Source organism: Pipistrellus hanaki (assembly GCF_964339955.1).
Source record: "Pipistrellus hanaki genome assembly, chromosome: 2".
Lineage (NCBI taxonomy): Eukaryota > Metazoa > Chordata > Mammalia > Chiroptera > Vespertilionidae > Pipistrellus > Pipistrellus hanaki.
This window is the reverse complement of record NC_140504.1, coordinates 193,687,844-193,715,434: the sequence shown is the minus strand read 5'-3', so window position 1 is coordinate 193,715,434 and position 27,591 is coordinate 193,687,844. Positions and strand designations below refer to the sequence as shown.

Below are 27,591 nucleotides of genomic sequence, written 5' to 3'. Positions count from 1 at the left end.
CATCGCGGCCGCCCGGCCAAACAGAGCGAGAGGGCGGGCCAGCCGCCCCGAGACCACCTTACCGCGGCGCCGCCTCCCGCACATAAATGCCGGCTCCCTCCCCAGCTCCCGCTGCAAAGTCTGCTCCGCTGGCAGCCGAGGTCCGAGGACGCCAGGGGACCCCGCTTACCCTGGGACGTTTGCTCCCCGCCTTCCAGTCCCCGCTCCTGAGCGCTCCTCCAGGCGAGGGCCTGTGGATCTTCCCAGAAACTAGCTGCTGGGCCAGCCGAGGGGAACGAGCCGCCCAGAAGATGTGGAAGGTGCCGGTGCCGGTGCTGCTGCTGGTTTGCGGGAGTGCATTGCTCTGGGCTCCGGCAGGAGAAGGTAAGACCCGCGTGAGGAGAGGGGCTCCCTCCCCGCAGCTGCTGGGGGGGGGGGAACCTCGGGGCCCGGACCTGCGGGAATGGCTGGGCCTGGTGTTTTGAGGTTGCCTAGGAGAGCAGAGGGGGGCGGGGAGGGGGTGCCTGCGAGTCTGGAGGACCCAGGAGAAGGGGAGGCAGCCAGCGCTTAGCGGGTGCCAGGACCCAAAGAAAGAGCTGAATGGGGTGCAAGGAGGGGACCCTGAGTCCACAGGCAGCAGGGAGGAGGAGGAGGAGAGGGGGTCTCCCTCACAGACAGCCCACCTCCTGGCATGCCCTGCTCAGCTCAGCTCAGCTGAGGACGGGTGACGGGTGACGGGGAACATCAGGAGCCTTCCCGCCGGGACTGGGCTTCCCTGCAGGCCCGCGTGTTGGAGAAATGCCGCCCTGGCCTCCCTCCAAGGAGAACGGGCTCATGGGATGGGGAGGGACATCCAGGAGAGCCGGATTGGGGGGAGGGCTCCCCATGGGAGCCGATGGTCTCCCCGCTGGGGGCTGCCGACTTGTGCACCCCCAGACTCACTCAGGACCCATCCCTGGGGACCTTCTGTGTGGAGGATGGTGTGGGAGGCAAGGACGGAGTGGAGGCTCCGAGTAGCAGGGGGGAATGGAGGGTGGCTGGGACCGGAGGTTGAAGTTGGTTTGAGACCCTGTGTTGAGCTTATGCAACCGTTCCCATGCCTACGTGAGCATTGGTGACACCTCAGAGTTCAAGTACGTTAGGTCTGATGATGGGGGCACTGCCGGTCATCTGCCTCGATCCACTCCCTCTCCCTCTCCTTACGCGCTGGTCCTCTTCTCATCCCTTACCTTTCGGCCTTGTGGGCGGCATCCCAGGACGTTCGTCAGTAGTTTACTTCTTTTCTTGGGTTCTTATCATCTGTTTTCCCCAAAGAATCTTAAGTTCCCAAGGACACAGCAATGTCCGGCGCGCAGTATTTGCTCACTCAGTATTGGCAGAAGGGATTCTCCTCTAACTAGAGATCTTTAGAACCGGAGGCTGCTGAGCTGAGCTCTGGAAGGTAAACGCTTAGGTTTTCCAAGCCGAGGACCAGCTCAGTGAGCCCCAGGGCCAGAGGAATCCTCTCGTAGGGAGTGGCTGGAGGGAGGAGGCTCCTGCAATTCCACGCTAGGACAGAAATGCCCGGCCCGGGGGAAGTGACACAGGAGATGGTGTTCTGTGCCCAGCTGCCTGCTTCCGAGCTGGAGAGATGGAGCAACCCTCTCCGAAGGCCTGCGGGCTGTTCGGGGTGGCCCTATCTTTGTCACTTCTCCTCCCTGCACGCCTCTGCAGTGCAGTTACTTTTCCTCTTTGGCGAGACTGTGAGCAGTGTTGAGTTCAAGGTGTGGGAGGTCCCAAACGGAGCAGTACCCCAGCCCTGCTGGGGGGAACGCGATGGGGAGGAGGGCGGAGGGGAGCAGGCAGCTGGGCGGCACTCTCTTTTGCTCCAGGGAAGGGTTAAGCTGTAATTATCCCTAAACCAGTTCCTGAGTGTCAGGTAGTCCCGAAGGGTGGCTGGCGGGAAGCCCTGTCTGAAAAAAAAACTGCCTCCGGGCTATGGGTGAGGGGGCTGCGCGTGGATGCTGATTGGCCGAGGCTCCAGGGGTTTTGTCTGCGGATAATGGGGGAGGCGACTTGCATGGGGATGAATAGCTGCTTTGAGCCAGGCTGTTGTTGGCGCCGGTTGAGGAGCAGGGCTGGGGGTCATTTTGGTGATGAATTATCTTCCTCCCAGGATCCTGCTCCCCACTGGGGCTCCCTCATCTAGAGTTGTTCTCCGAGAGTCAGTTTTATGATCTGGTCCTGCGTGTTGTCTCTGTGGAGTCAGAGGGTTCAAAGGCCCTCCGTGGTCCACACATCTGGCATTTTCCTCTGTGGTCAGCCCCACCACCCTGGCTCTGAAATCTCCTCCAAAGCACGCACTTCAGGATCGTTGATTGGGCGAGATCCTGCAGGCCGAGGCGTGCTGCAAACCTCTGTGCTCTTCCGGGACCGTCCACCCAGGATTAATCATGCGGCAAACGGCTTCGCCTGTGATTTCCCCGAAACCCTTGCCAGTTTTCGGAGGCCCTGGAATCTTCACGAGTTGCTAAGCGCTTTTGTAGCACCAGCCGAGCGTTTCGTAAAGGGCAGGCCCGTTAGAGCTTTGTGAGGGAGGCCTGGCATTTCACTTGGCCTGTGGGATCCAAAACAGCATTGAATATAGAAAAGCATTTTTTTGTTGTTGTTATCCTCACCCAAGGATAGTTTTTCTATTGATTTTTAGAGAGAGTGGAAGGGACTGAGGAAAGAGAGGGAGGGAGGGAGAGGGAGAAAGAGAGAAACATCGATGTGCCCCCATGAGGGGCCAGTGATCGAACCTGCCACCCAGCTACTGCCCTTGCCTGGGAATCGAACCTGCTACCCTTCCAGTGCTTGGCCCGATGCTCTATCTACTGAACCACACTGGCAAGGGCAAAGAACACATTTTTTAAAAAGTATCCATGCATGAGAGGGCTAAGTCAGGACTTCGAGAGTAGGGAGGAACCCTGGCTGGGCAGAGGTATGCAGCCCCCTCTCTCCTTCTCGGGCCTCTGAAGTCTTAAGATTCCCATGGGGTGAGCAAACAGATGAAGCAGCTCTCCATCACACACCTCCCTCCCCTCTCCCATTCCCATCCCCACCACCTTCCACCACCTTCCACCACCTTCTAGGAATGTCAGTTACCACATTTAACCATCACAGCTCCTTACATTGCTTATTATTATTATCTTCAGGATACAACAGAATTGGGCTTCAGAAATGGGTTTAACTCCAACCCCAAGCTCTTTTTGTTCAAATAGAAGAGAGACCCACCTACAGAGGTTGAACTTGAAAGGTGAGCCTCCCTGTGTAAGTTCTTTAAACATGAAAACAAAAAACCCTAAAGTGTAAGAAGTTCTTTACACTGAGTGCTGAGTGTCATGTTCCCTGAGGAATGGAGATATCGCAGTAGTTACAAGAGGATGCATTCGTTCATTCCCGCCCCCCCCCCCCCCCCCCCCCCCCCCCCGCCCCCCATGGCACCTCAGCACGCCCGGAATGCTGGGCGCGGGGTAGGTGCAGCCCAGAGTGTACACACCTAACCTACAAGCACCCCCTGAATCCGCACCGCCCCACCACACACCTGTCTGTGCTTTAAATTCCTCGGGCTTATCTGAATATTTGTCATATTTCTGGCTTCGAAGAGGAGACATGCCAGGTTAGAACTTGTGGAAATGTTATAGGGGAGGCCAGAGAGAGAGAGAGAGAGAGAGGGAGAGAGAGAGAAGACAGGAATACTTAGCACTACCCTTGTGACACTCGCTTGAGAAATCTGATTAAGATCCTGCCACCCTGACACCTCTCAGGAAAGTAGACAGTGAGGGTGGTTTTGTTGAAAGAGAATCTCATGATGGGAGGGGGCGGGGGAGGGGAAAATAGGGACGAGGTGGGTGGGGCAGTGGGGCAGGTACTTCTGAAGCCAAGACACAGTTGCTGAGACACAGTTGCTGAGATAGTGTTAGGATTCCCGTGGGATGAGCAAACACGAAGGCAGCTTCCGATCCGCACGTGTGAACCCTTTCCCTGCTGGTTTCTGGAAACTGTGGGGAAAGGAAGGTGAGCAGGCATCTTACCCGGGGGCTAGGAGAGATGGAGCCAGGTTAGGGAAGGCGTGCCAAGCTCATTCAAGGCAGGAAGTCGAGCTGGTTGCTTCCTTCCCTTGGGTCTCACCCAGCACCCACCAGCCAGCCTGCCCACAGCGGGCCAGTCCGGGCAGGCACTCCGTTCGGCTTCGGCAAAGGGGGTGGGCGGACGCCCCTCTTCTCCTGGCCCCGTGCCTCTGCCCTGGAGGAGCCTGGCTGTCCTTTGAGGGCCATCCAGCTGGCATCCAGCTAGGTCCGCAGGGAGACCTGCAGGCCTGGCCACCTCATCACCTAGCTCAGTGGTCGGCAAACCCATTCGTCCGCAGAGCCAAACATCAACAGGACAACGATTGAAATGTCTTTGGAGAGCCACATGTTTTAAACTTAAACATCTTCTAACGCCACGTCTTCAACATAGACTCGTCCAGGCCGTGGTATTTTGTGGAAGAGCCACTCGCATGTGGCTCTCGAGCCACAGTTTGCCAACCACGGACCTAGCTGCCCGAGGACCTGCAAACTGAAATGGTTAATGCAGCACTAAATTGCATGCAACAAACCTACCAAAAGGATAACACCTTTCCGGAGGAAGGTGTGCTCTGACCCCTGTGCAGAGGGAGTGTCACCGGGCAATGACTGTCACTGTGACTTTTGTAGCCTCCGGGGAATGCCAGTCCCACGGAGAACGGATGGGAAGCGGGGCAGGGGGCACGCTGGGATACGTGTAAACATGTGGCCGCTGAGGAAGGATGGTTTCCTGCAATTCATCAAGGTGTCTATCGGGGGGAATAAAACGTCACTCATACCAGCAACGCGGCCACACAATGAATCCCGCCCAAAGGGTGTGATGATGTTAAACCTGCCTTGCCCGAGGAATGCGTGTATTCTTAAGAAATATTTGTTGAGAAACTGGTATGCGAGTCAGGCAAGGCAGCGTTACCCCTGCTGCAGCCAGTGGGCCAGATGTCATAGCTGGTCACGTGGGAGTCTGATCCCGGTGACAGCGGCGCTGTGGTGACTCAGAGGTGGCTGTTCTATCGCCGCCTGGAGTGATTCACCGGACGCCTCGCCCTCCTCCCGAGTGGCACACGCACCAGATCATGTCTCAGGTATTTCACGCTGGAGAAGGACGTGCCTTCTCTGAAGCAGTGCGGACCACGTCCTGTTCTAAATAATCTAGCCGGTCTCCTGGCCTCTTGGGAGTTTTGGGGTAATGTGGAACCGTTTCATGTGGGTTGGACCGCCCCCTGATAAGATTACGTTTCTGAATCTGTAAAGCTAAGGGAACTGGATTCTGCATGGGTGGTGTGAATCGCAGTAACTCTGTGATAACAGCGAACATTCACTGAGCCCTTAGCTCGTGCCCAGCTCTTCCCAAGCCCTGCTCCACTTAATCTGCACAACTACAAGGGCACAGCTGTTTGTATTTTACGGAGGAGTAGAGGGGTTCAGAGAGGTTAGGAACTTACACACAGACACAGCGCAAGCAAACGGCAATGGCGAGACTCGGATTCAGGCAGCTCATCCTCAGAGCCTATGCCTCTCGTCATTAAGCACAACAGCCAGCCATGCTGAGGGTCGAGGCCGCCCAGGGCCCCCAGAAAAGCCAGCCAGTGGATTTCTCTAAGTCCCTTCTAGAGCAGCAGCAGCCAATGTTATCTGTGGGATACAAAATTCAGATGGAAGGACTCTGCCAGGGGTACCGAATGGGAGGAGGTGGTCTCTGCATCCTTAAAGCATTTACAAAATACACATTATTGAGTGTTTTAAGAGTTCGAGAGGAAGCAGCAGGCAGGATCACAACAGAGACTAGTACCCTGTATAGTAAAAGAAAAGAACGGCCGAAACCAGTTTGGCTCAGTGGATAGAGCGTCTGCCTGAGGACTGAAAGGTCCCAGGTTCGATTCCGGTCAAGGGCATATGTACCTTGGTTGCAGGCACATCCCCAGTAGGGGGTGTGCAAGAGGCAGCTGATTGATGATTCTCTCTCATTGATGTTTCTAACTATCCCCTCTCTCTTGCTCTCTGTAAAAAATCAATAAAATACATTTAAACAAAAAAAGAAAGAAAGAAAAGAACGTATGAGGAACATTGGGTGTCCTGACCTGCTCACACCATTTGCTATCTGTAGGAGTTTGGAGATGAGATTCCCTTGGGATCCAGAAAAGACCTTGTGGGGAAGATGAAACTTTTTTCTTGGTGTTGAAACGTGGTGAGGTTGGTTGGATAAGGTGTCAGGCAGGGAAGGGCAGTACGGGGGAGAGAGGCTGCACGGAAATGCAAACCACCTAGAATTATGTGGGAAGCGGTCTGGGCAGGGCGGGCCGGGAGGGCTGGCCGGAGGCTGGGCGCCTGAGTTGGGGAGTGGCAGGAAATTCGGGAGAAGGATGAGTCCATGTTGAGTGGGGGAGGTGGACCTTTTTCTGTGGGCTCTAGGCAATAATAGAAAGTGGGAGCGGCGGGCCATGAACAGCGGTTGTCAGAAGAAAGGCAGTCACGAGGACACCCTACGACTCTGGGTTATGGGACAAGTCAGGAGGAAAAGAGACTGTGTGGTTAGTGACAACAGAGGGAGTGATGAGATCAGATTTTTGGGAAAATCAGCCAGGGATTTCCTGAATTTCATTCTTTCATTTCCTGGCTGCTTCTTATTCACCTCTTACAACACTCATCACCGTTATTGATATGTAATGCATGTATCATAAACCTAACCCCTTTAAGGTGAACAATGTAGTGGTTTTTAGTATATGTATATAGAGTTATTCGCCAGGGCCAATTTTATTTTATTTTTTAATATATTTTTATTGATTTCAGAGAGGAAGGGAGAGGGAGAGAGAAACATCAATGATGAGAGAGAATCATTGATCAGCTGCCTCCTGAATGTCCCACACTGGCGATCAAGCCCACAGCCCAGGCATGTGTGCTTGACCGGAATCAAACACAGGACCCTTCAGTCCACAGGCCTCTGAGCCAAACCAGCTAGAGCACCAGGATCAATTTTCGAACATTATCATCCTCCTTCCCCAAACTCCCAAACCATTAGCAAGGGCTCGTATTTCTTCTCCCTGATCCCCTGGCGACCACTAACTGACTTTGTGTCTCTTTGGGTTTGCCTCTTCTGGGTATTTCACATAAATGTCATCATACATTATGTGGGCTTTTGTGTCTGACTTCTTTCACTTAGCATGATGTTTTCAAGGTTCATCTATGTTGTAACTTGTGAATTTCATTCCTTTTTATGGCTGAATAATATTCCGCTATCCCATATAATAAAAGCCTAATATTCTAAGTGTCCAGTCGTCCAGTTGGCCATTCAATCAATCAAAGCATAATATGCTAATAATATTCTAAGGCTGCTCAACTGCTTGCTATGACGTGCACTGAGCATCAGGGGGCAGACACTCCGACCCATAGGTTAACTTGCTGCTGTGTTCCAGCCAATCAGGACTGAGAATGATAGGCCAAACATGGCCTGGAGCCCTCCCGTGGTACCTTCCCAGCTGGCCAACCTCCCATGTCCCTCTCAGTCCTGATCATGCACCAGTGGGGTCCCTCAACCTGGCCTGCGCCCTCTCACAACCCAGGCTGAGGAACCCCCCAAACCCTATGGCCCCAAATGCATGAATTTTGTGCACCGGGCCTCTAGTATGGATATAAAACATTTTGTTTATCCATTCACCAATTGATGGACATTTGGGTTATTTCCAGTTGGGGGCTATTCGAAGTGAAGCTGCTGTGAACATTCATGGACAGGTCTTTGTGAGGACATGTTTTCATTTCTCTGGGAGGGGAATGGCTGGGTTCTATGGTATCCCTATGTTTATTGTTTTGAGGGACTGCCAACTGTTTTCCAAAGTGGTTGCATCATTTTACATCCCTACCAACAATACAAAGGGGTTCTGATTTCTTTATATCCTTGCCAACTCTTGTTATTTTGTGTTTGTTTTTAATACTAGCTATTTTCTGATTTGCATTTCCTTAATGCCTCATGATGCTGAACATCTTTTCATGTGTTTATTGGCCATTTGTATATCTTCTTTGGAGAAATGTCTATTCATATTCTTTTCTCCTCTTAAAATCGGGTTGTCCTCTTATTGTTGAACTAGGGGCCCAGTGCATAAATTTGTGCACCTCAAAAGGAACTGTGGGCCACTATGCTGCAGTGGGCACAGGAGCAGGTCTTGGCCCATCCTCCATGCCCCCGCCTGGCTCTTCCTACACCAGCCCTGGTCTCCTGTCTGCCAACAGCCCTGCTCCACCATTGCCGCTCCCACATGCTGATGGCACTGGCCCAGCTCGCACCCACTGATGGCACAGAGCAATTGGGGCCGGCACCAGCAGCAGGCGAGAGTGGGGCCAGTGCCATCAGTGGGTGACAGTGATGGCTGCAGCCCAGATTGCCCCTCAGGAGCAGGGGGAAGTAGAGAAACCCTGAAGGGCGATCAGGGCCAGCAGCCACAACTTGCACCTGCTGATGGCATCAAGCGATCGGGGATCGGGGAGGGTGCCAGTAACAAGTATGAGTGCTGGGCAGGACTGCGGCACGTGAGAGCAAAGAATTTTCAGTAACCTCCAGAGGCTTGCCCCATGACAGTGACTGGCACCCCGCTTTCATCTGGTGCTCCTGATCACCTGCTCCACCATCCTGCTGTGGCTGACACCTGCCATGTTCCGCACTCTGCTGCCCTCTGCCAACACTAGCCATGTTCCTCGTGCACACCCTGGTGCTCAGCACATGTCATAGCGACTGGTTGTTCTGCCGTTTGATCTATTTGCATATCAGCCTTTTATTACATATGATTCTTTGTATAACCAAAACCTAGACCCTAGCTCTTTATCAGATACATAAATTGCAAATATTCCTTCCATTCTGTGGGTTGTCTTTTCAATCTCTCTCTCTTTTTAAATCTATTTTTATTGATTTTAGAGAATAAGGGAGAGGGAGAGAGAGATAGAAACATCAATGATGAGAGAGGATCATTGATTGGCTGCGTCCTGCATGCCCCACCCTGGGAATTGAACTCACAACCTGGGCATGTGCCCTAACCAGGAATCAAACCATAACCTCCTGGTTCATAGGTCAAAGCTCAACTACTGAGCCACGCACCTTTTCAATCTCTTGATAGTATCAATTGAAGCATAAAATTTTCAAGTTTTTATGAAGTCCAAGTTATCTATTTTTTTTTTCTTTTGTTGCTTAGGAAGATTGCCTAATCTGAGGCTACCAAGATTTACTCTTATGCTTTCTTCCAACAGTTGCATTATTTTAGCTCCTACATTTAGGCCTCCGATTCATTTGGACTTAACTTTAATATATAGGGGTTTATTTCTGGAGTCTTCATTCTATTCCTTCATCTATACATCTATTCTTATGCCAGCATTAAAGTATCTTGATTAGGTAGCTTTGTAATAAGTGTTGAAATCAGGACGTGTGAGTCCTACTGTGTTCTTTTCCAAGATTGCTGTGGCTAGTCTTTCTCCTATATTTTCCTTATTTGTGTACCTCTTGCCCTTTAAAGAAGAGAGGAGGACCCATGGACCCATGTCATCCATCTTTACCACTTCAAAGAACACATGGTTGGTACATAGTAAACATGTGGCAAGAGGGGGCGGGAAGAAACTCAGTGACCCAAGCCTTTGGGCAAGAATGACAAGAAAGCACATGATAGAACTCAGGGAGGAGGGATGAGAGGTTAGGAACCAATTGGCTGATAAGGAGCAGGAGTGCATACACTCTGTCATAGACACAGTGAGGCACTGAGGGTTAGGGTTACTGAGACATCCAATTTAATGTGTCTGATGGGTACCTGGGGAGACACTAAACTCAACGGACATCAGAAATATGCTCTGGAGACAAAGTTTGCGGCCTGAATTTCCCATTGATGATACCAAGGGGGAAGAGATGCTAGGGCCGTGGTCGGCAAACTGTGGCTCGCAAGCCACATGCGGCTCTTTGGCCCCTTGAGTGTGGCTCTTCCACAAAATACCACGGCCTGGGCGAGTCTATTTTGAAAAAGTGGCATTAGGAGAAGTTGAAGTTTAAAAAATTTGGCTCTCTAAAGAAATTGCAATCGTTGTACTGTTGATATCTGGCTCTGTTGACAAGTGAGTTTGCTGACCACTGTAGAGGCGGAGAGATCCCCCTAGCTAAGAACATTTATTTTTTTACAAACCTACTGCCGCACGCTTCATGCTCCCAAGCCAGGCTTAGGATCAAGGCCACGGCAGCTCCTGGAAACACACGCAGCACATTCTGCACATTTCTGCAGGGCCTCGTCCTCCTGGGCTCACAGCTGGACCGTCTGGGTGGACAGTGAGGTCAGATCCAAACGGGCTCCTTCGCCCACTCTTGCAAAACCAGGGCCTGCTCAGCTGACGGCCGTGAGTCAAGCAGAGGCTCAGTTTCCCAGCAGATGGCCAGTGTTTTCCCAGAAGTCCTCCGGAGGGATGCTCTGCCAGGGCCCGGGGCAGCGCTTCTAAAGCAGGCTTTGTCATTTGGTTCCTCAAGCACTGAGCGCTCCTTTGTACGTGACTCCAGAAAAGTTCTTACAGAGGTGTTGACTGCAGGCGACAGGCTGTGAATTCATTTCCTCTTACGGAGAACACTCTGCTCTTGGTCAAGAGAGAAACCTCCCCCCAGGTTGAGTAATCTCGGTTGAGGTTACCACCAACAACCTCTCGTTTTAACATCGGAGGAGTGCTGAGCCCTGATTGTGACTGGGGGTGCGTGGCTAAGTTGATTCACCTCCAGGAGTCGTGAAAAGGGTGACTATTCGTGTATTCATTCACTTAGCTCACAGAGGCGTGCTCGTGACAGGGCCCTGAGCCCACAGCCAAAGGGAACGTAGCCCACAAGTAGCTCACGGATGCTAGTGGGGAGAAAACAGTGGGTGCCCGAGTTATCCAGTCCTAGACCAGTTTAGAGGATCGTACTTTCTCCTGGCCTCTGGGGAGGGATCTGAAGGAAGAGGTACTTTACCTGGTTCAGGTAGACTAGGAGGAAGGGTTTGGATGGAACTGAAAGGTGAGCCAGCCGGTGCCCTTGGCATCCATAGCCCACCATCAGGGCTGCTCCAGTTCTACTCCTGCCCTTCCGATGGGGGATAGAGAGGAATAGAATGAGAGGGATCTGTGGAAAAGTGACCACTTTTGAAGGTGGTGTTGCAGTGATTAAAGCAGGGTTTTGGAGTCTGGCAGAGGCTGGTGTCCAATCTCAGCATCACCACTGGCTGGCTACATGGGTGGTTTACCCTCAGCCTCATCATCCTCACCCTCAACATGAGGATGGTATTCCCTTGCAAGGCTTTTGTAGAGATGATGTGAGGGTGCTTGGCACGATGTTTTGGCTATTCTCTTGTAAATTTCATAAATACCCTGTTTCCCCGAAAATAAGACAGTGTCTTATATTAATTTTTGCTCCCAAAGATGCGCTAGGTCTTATTTTCAGGGGATGTCTTATCTTTCCATGAAGAAGAATACGGCACACATTTATTGTTAAATGAAAATAAAGGAAATTTATTACCTGTATACAGTACGGTAGTACGGTAGTTGTCAACACAAACCAGACAAACTGTGAATCCTACAGTATCAAGAATTTACTCATTTATTCAATGACAATCATGTCATCATCTTCTGGAACATCATCATAACAATCCAATTCCTGAATTTCCTGGTGAATTTCTTATGACTCCATTTCTTTCAGAATCAGTGGACCAAATCTCTCATGTTTAGCCTGGGGGGGGGGGGGGGGCCTTATTTTCGAGGGGATGCCTTATATTTCACTAAGAAGAAAACCTGTAAGTAGGTCTTATTTTCGGAGGATGTCTTATTTTCGGGGAAACACAGTAGCAGCTATTCTTAAAATATAACGGATGGTCCTGGACATTAATTGCCAAGACTCATGAAGGCACACAGTAGGTCTCAGTTCCTTTCACCCCATCACAAAGGAGAGAGAATGGATATGGTCAGCAGGCCTGGTGTCCATGCCTTAGGGACCAGATGCCCTCCCCTGCCAGTGACTCTGTGAGAGTCCCTGCCATTGAAATAACAAGTGAATCCTGGGCATGTGTCCCGACCAGGAATTAAACCATGACCTCCCAGTTCATAGGTAACACTCAATCACAGAGCCATGCCGACCAGGCCCGTCATGCTGTCTCTTTACCTGGGAGAGGTACTAACAACTTCTGGGTGAAGCACAGCGGACAGTGGCAGGAATATTATCATACCGTGAAGCACAGCGGACAGTGGCAGGAATATTATCATACCATGAAGCACAGCGGACAGTGGCAGGAATATTATCATACCATGAAGCACAGTGGACAGTGGCAGGAATATTATCATACTAGAGGCCCGATGCACACAATTCGTGTAAGACTAAGCCTTCTGGGACCTGGGCTTCCCTTGCAGCCCTGGCTTCATCCAGAAGATCATCTGGAAGGACGTCTGGTCTAATTAGCATATTATCATTATAGACTAGAGGCCCGATGCACGAAATTCATGCAAGAGTAGGCCTTCCTTCCCCCAGCTACTGGCACCGGCTTCCCTCTGGCACCCAGGGCCCTGGCTTCCCTCCAGTCACCGACAGGCATCCGGGACCTGGGCTTCACTCCGGTCCCGCCTTTGTCCGGGAAGGACGTCCGGAATGATGTCCAGTCTAATTAGCATATTACCCTTTTAATGTTATAGATAAGGCAGGTGTGGGCAACGTCCAGTCCACAGGAGTATGAGACCCTGAAATCATTTGGCCTGGCCCTGCCAAGGCATTAGGGGTGAGTTCATTCAATGTTTGACCAAATATAGTAGACTCGTTTTTAAGTTGATCATTCTGTATGATGCTTGTTATAAATATCCGAAGAGCCCTTGGCAGAGAAAAAGGTTCCCCAGCCCTGCTCTAAGGGGTCATTGAAAAGAAGTTTTCCTCTTGGCGGGAGGTGTGCTCTTTCAGCCAGTTGCTGAGTAAAAGTCTGAGAAGGACGAACCATGGTGCCAGGCCCCGGGCCTGCGGACAGTGCGGGCTTAGGCAGCCCTTTGCCGCCCGGAGGAAGGCTGAGTGAGAGCCATTGCTGTGGGTCCCCGAGGAGCAGGGCCAAGCCTTCTCGCAGCGGCCTAGGCTTTTCCATGGCCAAGCCTTTGATCCAGCCAGCCATCTCCGGGAGCCGTGGCGAGGGCGAGGGTGGAGGGGAAACCCATCGGCCACATCAGGGATCACATGGACCACAACCCGCCGTCTGCCGGGAGCTGAGGGTCCGGCACACAGCTCTGGGTCAGGGAGTGGCTTCCAATATTTCAAAGAAAGGCATCCGCACAGGGGAGGAGGCGGGCAGCCTGCTGGATACGAGAAACAACTCGAAAGATGTGGTCAATAAAAGCAGAGCCGACGCCTTCCTGCCCATCACAGAACCCACGGCACGGTGATCAGCAGCTAAAGGGGATGCTGGGGATTAAGGCGGAGGGTTGTACCCGTGGGGGGTCCTCAGGGGCCTGGAAAATGTTGGGGTTTGGCGTCTTTCTCCAGGTGTGTGTGGGGGGGTGGGGGTGGGGGTGGGGGTGCGGGAGAGGGGGGTGGATTTTCAGGCTTCTGAGCACAGTATTGAAACGGGGTGGAGAAATAATGCGCCAGAGCCTGTGTCTGGATGAAGGACGAGCTGTGAGCGTTTTTATGTTTGGTTTTCAGATAGATGTCTTGGTACCCCCTCCCCCCAGCATTTCTCACCCCGAATGTAACTGCGGGGGATGCTAGGATTCAATGTTTATTAAGGCTCCTACCGGGGAAAACCAGAACTTCCTAGGATGTCGTAAGAAAAAAAAAAAAGAGAGAGAGAAAGTCTGCTTTCAATGGCCACAAAGCCACTCCCAGGCCATACAGTCAACCATCTTCAAAGGCGTATTGTGTACCAGACGCTGGAGCCGCTTCAAGATGCCAGGCATCACCAGGCAGCAGGCAGGATGCCTCAATGGGCTAACACCGCAGGTTTTCTCTGAAAACCCTGTGGCTTCCTTATTTTTAAATCACCTTCCCTCCTCAAGATAAAACACTGTCCAAGCGGCTCCCAAGCCTTCCCATCCTGAAGCTTCGGGTCCACAGAAAGGGGACGGCAGGGTGGTCTCCCTCACGTGGGAAGGACCCGACAGAAGCTCTTTGCCTAAACTTAAGTGCGGGACTTTTGCGGCTCGCCGAATAAAACAGGGGAGTCCGTTAGAGGACGTAGCATCATGTAGGAACATCCTACTTCCCTCGTAGGTCCAGTGAAATGTGGTTACCAACAGAGCTGTGGCAGGTGGGAAAACGAGTTCTTGGCTCTGAGGTTTTGTATCGCTTTCTCATTGTTGCTGGGTAATACTTCAGACACTTCCCAGCCACCACGTGTCCAGTTCTTTACTTCTTTTTCATCAGTGCTCTGGTGCGAGCACCACCCACTCCTGCCTGGATGACAGAAATAGCCTCAGCGACCCCCTGTTCCCGTCTGACCCCAGCATCATTCCCAAACCCACACTCCGTTCACACAGCACCCAGAGTGGCCTCTTGGACGCAGGTGATGCCACTTCCAAAAGAAATCAAATGATTCCACCCTGACTGGTGTGGCTCAGTGGATGGAGTGTCGGCCTGTGGACTGAAAGGTCCCAGGTTCGATTCCGGTCAAGGGCATGTACCTTGGTTGCAGGCACATCCCCAGTAGGAGGTGTGTAGGAGACAGCTGATCGATGTTTCTCTCTCATTCATGTTTCTAACTCTCTATCTCTCTCCCTTCCTCTCTGTAAAAAAATCAATAAAATATATATATTTAAAAATCTACAAAACTATATATAAAAAAAAACACACAACAAAACCAAAAACATGGATACCATAAGAGAAAAAAAAGATTTCAAAGGTATTTCTGATGGCCAACAGATGAAACTGTTCACCTAGACAGTAACAGTGTGATTTGTCATTGCATTTAAATTCCGAGATATTTTAAAAGAAATGCCATCCCATACGTATACATAGAATCATTTCTTTAATGCCAAGATCATAACGGTTCACAATTAACACCTTCCTACCACGAAGCATCTTTTTGGTTCTTGTTTGCTCTCAAATGTAAGAACCTGAAGGTGAAATTGATTTATCCACACCATCTTCTCATAGGCGGTATAAACGTTTGGCCTAGTTTTTTAAAGAACATCACACACAAAAATATTCCTAAGTAAATGGATGGGTTGCCACCGCATTTGGGAACTTCCATTGGTTCTGTGCCATGGCGGGGGGAGGCGGGGGGAGGCTGGGTGTGACAGGAAAGGCGTTCCTTCACGTGAGCATGAGGGCACACTGCTCCCGGCCTGCCCTGTAATTGCAGTCTCCTCTGCACCTATGTAAACAGTGTGTGTGTGTGTGTGTGTGTGTGTGTGTGTGTGTGTGTGTGTGTTGCCTGCGTGCACATGTGTCTCAGGAAGGAAGAAGAACTGGAGGTCCCAGGCATCCACACGTGCTTTGAATTTCAACATTCAAGGGAAAAGGATGGCAAATGCCGGCTGGGGGAACGGGACACGCAGGCAGGCCTTCCGCCAGCCAAAGGAGAGAGACAGCTGGGGATCTCTTGTGAAGCTCAACTTTCCCATGGAGCCGAGAGAATGCCAGGGCCGCGAGACAAAGAGGACATGCTTCTTAATCAGGAGTGTCATTCATAAAAACGCCCTTTGTCCATTCAGAGCGGTTTTAGTGCCGGCCGCTGCGGGCCAAGCGTAGGAAAGAAGCAGGAGGAATTTTTATCGTTCCGCTTTCAATGAACTGAACTTTCTACGAAAGAATTCAGACCAGCTTCATGCAGTACTATTTTTTTTTTCCTCTTTTAAAGCAAGGGAAGTTTGGTTTTTTTTGAAGTTAGAGGATACCCCAGTACATGATTTTGCTGAGCAGCGCCGGGAAACATTTTTTTTTTTACATTGATGACTTGTTAATTGAACTCAAAGCAAGAGAGGAAGAAAAGAAAATAGCACATTTAGTTGTGTGTATGTGTGTGTGTTTAACAAGGACTGCTTGCCAGGCAAAGGGATATTTCCTCCCTGAGAACCCATTAATATATTCAACATCTGCCTACAGCACAGGCCTAAATCCTCATGGGGGCCAATCACTGCCCCACCCCTTCCCCACCCAGCAAATGGCTCAGAGGGAAGACCAACCATTTGCACGCACTGAGTGATTATTCAGTTATTGCTTATGATTCAGTTATTTGACACCCAGATGAAAAATGCATATACTCAAGTTCATCCAGAGAGATTGACTGGCAGCACTGAGTAGGCCTAGCTGCAGAGAGAACAATCAGGTTTGTTCTAGAGGCTCTCTCCCTCCGCATCAGCAAAGACGCTGTGATCAAATATTTATTAGCGGGGCCTGTGGCTGGGCCGGCGAGAAGCCTCGGGAGGAATAGGCATCTTAAAGCAAGGATGGGCTGCTGGCTGGCTCCAGCATGGCCTGGTTACAAACATCTGCTCTTTAATTACATCAAGCCCTCCTCCCTGCTCCTGGGATGCGTGCGCTCCCTTATTTTGCAACTGTACTTAGTCACGAGATTTCCAGAGCCCCTCTGAGTCTGCGGACGGAGCCCGTGGCCAATGAGTCAGATTTTTAACCAGCAAAAGGGTTATCTGGTGAGTTGAGATGGAGCTCCGGCTTGGCCGTGATGAGCTCAGGCGTTTGGATACAGGTTGGAGAAGAGGCCACTTTGTTATCTGTTCTCTGCCCGGTTTTAGAATTTGCCATCCCCTGCTCCTCCAGAAACCTTTTCTTTGGCACAACAGGGTCATTCATTCACCCAGGGTTCATGCAGGAGAGCCAGGGCCCGGGCCAGTGAGGTTTCTCGGTAGTGTAGCTCTTGGTGCACGGAGAGCTCGCTTAGTTGTGGCTGGCATCCTTAAGTGTGTTGCTGACCTTCCCCTGCAGACACTAGCCTAACTCCTTGTAAGATGGGATGTTGAACTCTATGTAATCTCTGAGGTCAGTGATCCAAGCCGATGCTAATCAGTCAGGTGGGCTGCAGTCTCAAAGTTAAATGGAGAGCCAACCTGACTTTGGAAAGATGGAGACCCTGCCTTTTGGACATTTCTGATTCCATAGGTTGGAGATAGAGCCTGCAAAGTGGTTTTGGAACTCTCCCGAGGTGCCTATAATTTAGAGTTTTTCCAGGTCTACATGATATTCCAGTAACCTGAATACATTACTTCATCATCTGAAATAGTACCAGAAAGGAAGGGGGTACAGTCCGCCCCAAGGGGATATCCAGGAGGGGCTGGCTGCTTCAGCCTTTTCTCTTTCCACCCTCCTTTCCTGGGCAATGGTGACAACCAGGCCATCATATGTGCCAGCGGTGCAGCAAGGAGAATGGTTTGTGCTAAGCAGGAAATGTAACAACAAATCCCAAAAAGGAATGGGGAAAAATCATCTCATTATGGTCAGCCCGTTAGGTCTGCTCTCACCCCATCCACCGTGAGCCCTGACTCGGTCTTTCTTTTTCAGCCAGTACAGTCCTGCCAGAAGATGTTTTTTCGACCCCAAGTAGCATGGTGACCCCAGGTGTGGATGACAGTACAATGACCCCAGCTGCCAGTAGACAGTCCCATAAGCCTGCTGGCTCCACAAGTCAGGTGAGTGTCCCAGGAAGAGAGGAATTTGGTTGGTAAGCTTGCAATGACATGCAAGGACATATATGTATAGATATATTTATATATGTATATATGCGATCAGCGGGAGCATACAAAGGAGTTGTCACATGGCTTGCAACAAAAGCGACTTTCCAGTTTCACCCAGCTGGCAGGTCACTGGTGTGCTGATCACAGGTGCTTCCAGTGTCTACATCAGGGCTTCTCAAACTGGTAAGGAGGTCGGTTTATGAATGTCCAGTCTACTATAGCCCATGTGTCAATACAAGACAAGTCTTGGATTGCTATAAACGTTTCTACATAGATATTCACAACTTCCTGTCATACTGTGACTGGTAATAAGCACCGACTAGAAGCCACCCACAGACTGTACCGGTGTAGACTATGTGGAGTCCCAACTGACACATTCCCACCCTAAAGACCTTTAACCAGCTCATGCATGTCTTAAGCCGCTGCCATGGGCAAGACCAGATGCCAGGCTCTGGGAGGCACTGCAGAGCGATATAGGCCACACCTGCCACCGTGAGGGGCTTAATGTAGTGATGGGATAGAGGTTCTAGCCCACCTCTGTGACATCCTCTTGCACCACTGTCCCTCTCGAGTTCTCTATTTCAGCCATGTTGGCCCTACTGACCTTTGGACTTACTCCAACTTAGGTTTCTGTTTTCTCTGCTTTGAATACTCCCCAGATCGGTCCATGGTTGATTTTTTTCTCCTGATTCTTAAGTTCACTCATTATCTCAAAGAGGCCTAAAGGAATCCCTTCCCCACCCCCCAGGAGTGACTCTCGGCCAGAGGACAGCAAACTACTTCCAGATTGGGCCCACACCCTGTTCTTGTCAGTAAAGTTTTACCGGAACACAGCAGTGCCCGTTCAGCTGAGAGTCATCTCAGGCTGCTTTCATACCCTAAGAGCAGAGCTGAGTAGTCGGTCACAACAGAGAAAATATTTACCATTTGGCTTTCTACAGAAAAATGTGCCAGCCCCTGTTTAAGACTATCCCCAGGGTTGAGAACTGTGTGTGTGTGTGTGTGTGTGTGTGTGTGTGTGTGTGTGTACAGTAAATGAGGTATTTAAAGGGGCTGGCACATATTGTAGTATGCTTTTAAAAAGATTAGCTATTGCTCTTATTGGGAGAGGGGGGCATTAAAGTAGGATACAACATAATATATGCCCCAAGATATTGCAGAAAGGAAATGCCATTCAAATTCAAGGGAGAAGAAGAAGTAAACTCAGTGATCATGTATTTTCTGAAGAATTAAGATCCATGGAAGTAAACACTCGGTATTCCTTTCTGGAGGCATGCTTTTATTCCTGTCCCCGTTATTCTGTTGGTGTGCTTTCTGGTTTCCACTTTAAATTTATGACAACATATATTTTATATATTTATGCCATCACCGTATCCAGACAGTCCTCGGGTTACGTCAGATTTGATGTATGTCATTTCGTGGTTACATCACCATCTCCCATTTATTTATTAAAAAAAAAAAAAGTTCCGCCATTTCAACATATGTACATATGGCTTTATTTATTTACCACAAATAAAGGTCAGGAAGTGTAATCTTTCTTTTAAATTATTTTTACTCTTTCACTTCATTACTGCTGTGTATGCGCTCCATGTGAGTGACATGGGTGCTTATGTAGGGGGGTCCTGACTTATGGCAAAAATCGCGTTATGTCGTGACGTAGGAAAGAATGTCCGACGTAACCCAATGACCTACTGTCTTGTTTTCTGTTATAAGACCAAGTATATATTTTAAAACATGATGTTATATTTCTGTTTTGCTTCATTTATGTCTCCAATAGGTGCCCACCAATACCAAGCACACAGACATTCCTATAGAGGACCTGCCAACGACAGAGAGCACAAGCCACCCCCCAGAAGGAGCCCCGAGCACCACAGCCTTGAATGAGGCCTCTAGTTATCCCAGAGGTAAGAAGCCCAGTCACCCCAACACGGATTGAACTGGTTTTGCAGTCATTACCCTCAAGAGACCATGACGAAGTGTAATAATCAGCAGGGCATATTTTTGGAATGCAAGAGTGAATTCCAAACCAAGCTTTATGTCAGGGGTCCTCAAACTTTTTAAAGTGGGGGCCAGATCACGGTCCCTCAGAGAGCTGGAGGGCCGGACTATATGAACTACTAATTCCTACTGTAACGCCTCGGCTGCGCTCACTGCCCAAAAAACCTGGCGGGCAGGATCAGACTCCTCTGCAGGCCGCATGTGGCCCGCGGGCCGTAGTTTGAAGACCCCTGCTTTATGTGATAGTTTCAGAACTCAATGTATTGGGGTTGCTAAATCCAATTTGATTTATTGGGCTGTTGAACAGAGTTCTCTGCCTTGAGAACAAATGCTGATACTCCCACCAGGACAAGATGAGTAGCTACTGGTGTCGTGATGCTGACCATAAGTGGGTAGAATGCTACACTAAGAACTTTGTGTGTTTACCTAAAAGCATGAAACTCAGCCAACCTATGTAAATATCCATGGGTTCTATAGTACTGTTTACCATCTTATATGGAATTCATGTCCGTACCCATGGAGCAAGAATCTTTTCTTACCAGGATTTGGGCTTGTACTGTGATACACTGTTGATACCTGCAGCTTTATGAGCGGAACATCTTGGAGAGAATCTAGAGAGGAGAACGTTGGGTCATTGCCATGATTATGAGATTTGGATCATCCCTGACAAAAACAACTCAGTAATAGAAAGAAATAGCTTCCTATTTCTAGAGCTTTTTTAAAAAGTCCTTTTTTTTTTTTTTTTTTTTAATATGCCCTCATTTTGTAGTATTATATATAGGGGTGAATGAGAAAAGGAACTAGCCATAACTGTAATGTGTGACCACTAACTTGAGCTATTTTGTATAAATCATTTTATCTATAAAATGGGGCTGCTGAACAGAGTTCTCTGCCTTGAGAACAAGTGATAGGCATTTCCATCTTTAAATGAAAGGAAACACAAAGACTTTGCCTAGTACACTGGTTCCTCAAACCAAATGTACATCTGAACACCTAGAAAGTTATTCTTTTTTCCCCCCCAAATATATTTTATTGATTTTTTTACAGAGAGGGAGGAAGAGCAATAGAGAGTTAGAAACATCGATGAGAGAGAAACATCGATCAGCTGCCTCCTGCACACCCCCTACTGGGGATGTGACTGCAACCAAGGTAAATGCCCTTGACCAGAATCGAACCTACGACCCTGGAGTCTGCAGGCTGACACTCTATACACTGATCCAAACCAATTAGGACTAGAAAGTTATTCTTTAGTATCAATATACATTTCTAGACCCAAAGCCAATCTGGTTTTATAAAATGTATAGCACTTCTGAGGATTTTTTAAAAATGCTTTAGCCCTGGCTGGTGTGGCTCAGTTAGTTGGAGCATTGTCTCATACACTGAAAGATGGCAGTTCAATTCCCGATCAGGGCATTTATCCAGGTTTCAGGTTTGATTCTCAGTTGGGTGGGGCATTACAGGAGGCAACCAATGATGTTCCTCTCTCTCACTCTCTCTCTCCCTTCCTTCCTTCCTCTATAGAAACATGTCCTCAGGTGAGGATTTTAAAAAAACCAAAAAACCTTTATATTTGTACACCTACATTCATAGCAACATTATTTACTGTAGCTGAAATGTGGAATTTATTGACAGATGAATGGATAAACAAAATCAAGGCACCTTGAATACATACAATGGAATATTATTCAGCCTGTAAAAGGAATAAAATTGACACCTAGTACAAATGGGTAAACATTGGGACATTATGCTAATTAGAATAAGCTAGTCACCAAAAGGCAGATGAAGTATGATCCCACTTAGATGAGATACACTACACAAAACAGTCAGAATCATAGAGACAGAAAGTAGAAGGATGTCGTCTGGGGTTGGGGAGGAGGCAGTGGGGCGTTATTGTTTAATGAGTACATAATGTTAGTGCTGTGAGGTGAGTTCTGGAGATGGATGTTGGTGATGATGGCACAACAATATGAATGTACTTTCTACCATTAAATTGTACACAGAAATTATGAAAAGGGTATATTCTGTGTTATGTATATTTTACCACAATAGGGGGGGGGGGGGAAAGAAAAAGAAAAAAAACTTCCCGAAAGTGCTTTGAAAATAAAGCTTAAAGGTAACCCCAAAATGCTAAAGAAATGGAGCATTATCTGGTTAACAGCTTACCCGGTTTGGCTCAGCAAATAGAACATTGGCCGTGTACTAAAGGGTCCCTGATTCAATTCTGGTCAACGACATGTTACCTTGGTTACAGACTCAATCCCAGCCTTGGTTGGGTGTGTGGGGGAGGCAACTAATTGATGTGTCTCTCTCAGATCTATGTTTCTCTCTTTCTACTCCTCCTCTCTACTCTCTTTAAAAATTAATGGAAAAATATCCTCTGGCGAGGATTTACAAAAACACAAACAAGAAGAAAATAAAGAAATTGTTAACAGCTAAGGGGCAGCAGAAGATGGAATCTTCCAAGTTGAGTGTTCTTTGTGTCATGCCAGGATACCTCTCCTAATCCTTAAAAAAAACCCACTCCTGTTACTCTTCGGCGGTGTCCCCAGCCCCACCCTGTCACCAAACCTGTGACTAACAGTACACTTCTTCATGTTTCAGTGTTCCAGGAAATTTTTACATGAGTTAAAATGTAATTTTAAGCGTTTGGGTTTCTTAAGAGATCATTTCATTAGGGCAGCAGATGTCTTTCCCACGAAACGCCCAAGTGTGATGATGTTCACATTTACGACACATTTTATGACCATAGCAAGGGAGCTGGGGAGGACAGGACTAATACGTTCTAATTTGGTAAGGAATCTTCCATAAATGTCATTTTTGGAATTTCCTAACTTAGGGGTGTCGAACTCAATCAGAGAAGGGGCCAAAATCTAAAATCCAGCCTAAATCGCGGGCCGAATGGTTTACTGAACAGTCATAAACTGACAATGTCATAAACTGACAGCGGAGTGCAGTGATGACAGCGCGGTGCGGGCCACATTGCAAGGCCTGGCGGGCTGGATTTGGCCAGCGGGCCTTGTGTTTGACACATGTGTCATGGTGTCATTGATGGTGATGATGGCATGTTCTGAGGTTGGAATTGGCACCCACCGTGTTAAGACTGATAAGCAAACAATTAGACATGTTTCTGACGGTATTTGGCAGCCGGAGATGAATGACATTTAGAGAGTTGATTTGATGATGCTGTTGTTCTGGGCAGGACTCAGGCCCAGCAGCCTCCAAAACATGTTTATGGTGGGATAACACCATCCGCTTGAGCTCCGTGTGAGTGCTTCCGAGCCTAGGTAGGGAGACCCCTATCTACCCTGAAGCCCACTTGAAAAGGTATCTTTCCAGAGACAAAGGGGCGGCTTCTTTCCAACCCAACCATTAGGGAAAGCAAGCATTTTGCAGATGATGGACGGCTGGTTTCATCTTTCATTAAGAACGTTCTTGGGACCCTGACTGGTTTGGCTCAGTGGATAGAGCATTAGCCTGCAGCCTGAATGGTCCCAGGTTTGATTCTGGTCAAGGGCATGTACTTTGGTTGTGGGCACATCCCCAGTAGGGAGTGTGCATGAGGTAGCTGATTGATGTTTTTAACTTTCTATCCTTCTCCTTTCCTCTCTGTGAAAAAAATCAATAAAATATATATATTTTTTAAAAAAGAACGTTCTTGGGTATCTGCATTTTGCAAGTTGTGAGCTAAGGTTGTAGGGAAGGGCCTGATTTGTTCACTTCTCTCTATTGTATCATGAAGTCAAGGCACCTTGACTTTTCTCTATCTGCAAACTAGATAAACAAATACCGCCCCCCCCCCCCCCCCCAGAAGAGTTAAGGACTCTCTAAAGAGAGGTTAGTGGGAGAGAACGAAACAAAACACCTTTACTTTTAAATAGGAATTGTGTAAAATTATCTGAAACTCACCATTTTATTATTTACTTTCAGGAAGATACTTATAAGTAAATAACTGATACCCTTGTGATAGGCAAATGAAAATATTCACATTGCTATTGAACTAGGTTTGGCTGCAGGTAGAAATCCTAAAATCACAGTGGCATGAATACAATGTATTCTTTCATTAAAAATGAGCTGGGCATGTTGCTACTGCACTGTAAGATGTGAATTTTGCTACTAAAAAAAAAAAAAAAAAAAGGCAAGGAATTAATATCAAAGGAAAAATCTCAGTCTTCCAAAACTAGAGTATATTGCTCTCAAAATGAAAATTCTTCAAAACAGACCTCAACACAGTGGGTGAGTTTTCCATGACCTTGACATTGGACCAAGAATCAACAGCCTTGAATTCTTTGTTACCCTAAACTCTGAAACTTTCTAATCATTTATTTTAGACCTCTGTGGGCCAGTTGCCTTGAGTTAATAGCAGAAAAGTAATGTACACAAAAGTACTTTGGACCCATAGCCATGAAGAAGTATTCATAAATTCAGTAATAATAGTTTTGAAGACAGGATCATGTCAAAGCTTGCTTAAAAAATCCCCTGATCCAATTTATTTAAGAAATTATCTTCTTTGCTTGTGTTTTGCTACCTTCCTCTTAGGGTAAACTCATCTTTTGCCAATTGTTAAATTACAGTTATTAAATCCTAATAATTTCTCTTTACAGGAGACACACATACAACAGGTGCAAAAGGTAAGCTAGGTCTGGGTATCAAAATATTCTTTTCAGATTTTTTTAAAAAGTGGGGGGTTTCTGTGAACCCAGTCTTTGTGATGAACTACATCTGGATCGGAGTCAACAAGTCAACCCTCCAAGAAACAGATTTCAAACTTCTTTTAAGAGAGAAAAGGGAATTGCCTGAATTTGAAAATAATCAAACCACAAATAAGTCTATTCACTTAATGATATCTGTGGAGAATGAATCACAGTTTATTGTTATGAAGAGTGAAAATGGGGGCAAACTTAATAGCTGTGCACAAACGCTACCCAATGATTAACTATGAATCCATGCTGTATGAATGGTATACTTCATCAATCTTGAGACCCAGAAATCTTGCCATTCATTAGTTGAAAATAGAGTAGTCCAGAGTTTCTCCTCTTCTAAAACAGCTTCCACTGGATACAGGAGAAATAGCATGGAGCATGATTTCTATCTACAGTAGGGCAGTGGCGTTGTGGATGGCACATTGTATGGCAGGTGTACTGTTTATCTGGGCTCATGGTTTCTTCCCTCTCATTCAGATGGCTTTTCGACTGGGACCCTGATTGGAATCATAGCTGGCGCCTTACTAGGCATTGGATTCATTGCTGTGATCACCATTGTGGCCGTGCGAAAAATGTCGGGAAGGTACTCGTAAGTAAACCACCTACCCCCATGTGATAGATGAGTGAAGGTAGTCACTTCTAGAGCTCTGACCTTTGAGCTAATGGAAACCTTTAAATGAAGGTCAAGGTCAAAAGCCCCGGCCTCCAGAAGCCCTACATCTGAGGTTTCTCCAGAAGAACAAGTGTGTACGTGAGCCTTATGTGCTCCTAAGAAAAGAGAGTTATAGCCAGAGGTGACTCTATGGTTGACTTCCATTGAACTCTGACCAAACTTAACCTCTTGTCTTAATCTTCCAACTAACGACTTGAGAGAAAACCCAAACCAAATTTGAACTTGACACCTCATCACCCTGCTCCCGATCATCAGAGGTGGGAGGTTTCCAGAAGACATTCTGCTGTGGGGCCAGGTCTCATAGTGCTGAGGAATTCTGCTGGGATGGGGTCCCTCCCTCCATCCTGCCCTGGACACACCCACACACGGTAGTGTACTCCTAGCATTGGGAGAAGGGATTCTTCCTCTTTATTAAAATTCCCCAAGAATTCAGAACATTCGAATTCATAGCCAGAGGAAACCTGTTTTGTATTTCTGTTGGGAAGATGATGTGTGACTAGGGAGTCTGGGGAGGACAGATGCCATAGATCTGGGGGTTTGGGAGACACGATTCACAATTGCTTTGTATTATGTATTTGGAGATGCCCAGGAATAGGACCCTGGCTCTGTGGGACCCAGTCATGGAGGAAGAATGGTTGAGAAAGAAGAGTGCAAGTTTCCAGAATTGGGTGACTTAGAAGGGCAATAGGCACATGACTCATGGCTTCCTGTTCCCAGTGCCAGTAAAAGGAGTGACCATCGCCTCTCTCTTTGTTTTCACAGGCCCTAAAGAGCTGAAGGATTGTGCCCTTCTGCCAACGTGTTTAAAAAAGACTTTCCGACCTCCCCTGTCCCTGAGCACATGGGAGAAGATGACCCATGGAAATGCCTGGCCCCCCACTCAGAATCCATGGTGATCCCTCCGCCTGCCAAGAGTAACCGCAGGAACGAGCATCCATCCACAAGACTTGCTCCTCTAAATATTTTGTATTTTGAGATTTTTTTTTTTTAACATATAAGTTTTGGAAAAGATGACTTTTAAAAAACAAAATGCACAGGAAATGGAGCACGCTCTATAGATTGATTTGTCACTCAATGTAATTACATCGACGGCAAATGCCGGAACCATGCCTTTGTTCTAACCATTCTCTGTTATTGTTAAAATGCAAAGGAATCTGGAAATATTTATACCAGCAGAGTCCTTGGGTCTAGTGCTGTGTCAGTAAATGGCATCAGCATTTTGCAATTTCTGATCTGTTGAAATGTACACATTCTGGTCTGGTTTGGTCTATCTTTAAAGCCCGATGTGGTGTGAATCATCAAGTGGAAGCATCTCAACTGGAGCAATCTGTCAATCTCACAACAAGCTAACGAGCTACAGGGCAGCCTCCAGGCTTGCTTTCCTCTCATTTCCAGGGATGACTTGATGACTCAAAGATTAGCTCCTACTTGACCCTCTGCTTCCCTCAGATGCTGGGGAGCCAGTGCTAAGGGGGTGGCCTTCTCATCCCCATGACGCAGGATCTTCAGATTGGCTGTTTTGATCTAGACCAGTGGTCGCCAACCGGTGGTCCATGAACCACTGGTGGTCCGTGAGGTCCAAAAGGTTGGCGACCGCTGATCTAGACTATGGAGACCTCAGCCCTGATGGTGGCTCAGGAGGCTGCTGGAGGCCTGGCGGTGCCAGAGGCTCACCTATCCCAGACACCAAGAGCCATGAGGGTCCCCAAACAGAAGGAAGTCTCTGGCATGGGAGCCAGAACCTGCCAGGTTTCTAACATTCCCCTCCTGCCTTAGAGGGAATCATCTTATAAAATATTGATTTTTTTTTTTTTTTTAAAGCAGCTGGATTTAAAAACAGAAGATACGCCCGGTCTTCATGAGATCCCACTTACTTCTATGGGGTCGTAGTTGGAAAATCAGAATCAAGGTGCCCAAGCTGCTGTTCTGTGTGGCCACCGCTCAGTTCAGTACATTGCTTCCCAGGGGCCAGCTGAAGGCTTTTTCCTAAACAGAAAGTCTTTACACTTAGCAGATGCTCTGTCGTGACTGTGTTTGTGCAGATCTTATATCCTATAAACTTGCACGAGCTCATCAAACAGGAAAAAGTAAACTATTATCGCAGCTGTTCCCTTTCCCCCCCACCCCATCCCCTCCCTGCCCCTCCGCCCGCCCCCCCCCCCCCCCCCAGTAATGTTTGGACATTATTATAAACAGTGTGCCCTTCCATTGCCTAAGTCCAGCTGGTCATCAGCCCGGGTTCCATGTTCAACATCACCTTTGCTTGAGAGAAAGGGTCTAAGAAGAGCCTTCTGAGCTCACAACCCTCCTGTTCTGTCACTCAGATTCCCAAACAGGCGTTGGGAATAATATCCCTTTCATTTTTTCTTTCTTTTTTCCTTTCACTGTGAACGATAACGGTCCACCCGAGTTGTACACTGGACCCATCACCTGCTGGGACCGGGCTGTGGGTTTCTAAGTCACGCCTGTGTTGATGCTCAATGCAGTGTGGACGTGTTTGAAATAAAACAGATGATTGAGT

The 27,591-nt window shown here is 48.2% G+C and overlaps 1 protein-coding gene across 2 annotated transcripts; it reads left to right on the top strand.

The window, feature by feature from the left end:
- PDPN (podoplanin) lies at positions 1 to 27,591 on the top strand. Of its 2 annotated transcripts, none has more exons than XM_084875387.1 (6): positions 1 to 363; positions 17,527 to 17,654; positions 19,477 to 19,603; positions 24,299 to 24,325; positions 24,875 to 24,986; positions 25,833 to 27,591. In XM_084875387.1, the coding sequence occupies exons 1-6, from the start codon at positions 87 to 89 to the stop codon at positions 25,837 to 25,839; spliced, it is 678 nt and encodes a 225-aa protein (XP_084731513.1). In that variant the 5' UTR covers positions 1 to 86; the 3' UTR covers positions 25,840 to 27,591. The 2 variants fall into 2 exon arrangements, with proteins under 2 accessions (XP_084731513.1, XP_084731512.1); XM_084875386.1 differs by having other exon boundaries at positions 71 to 363; positions 24,875 to 24,980.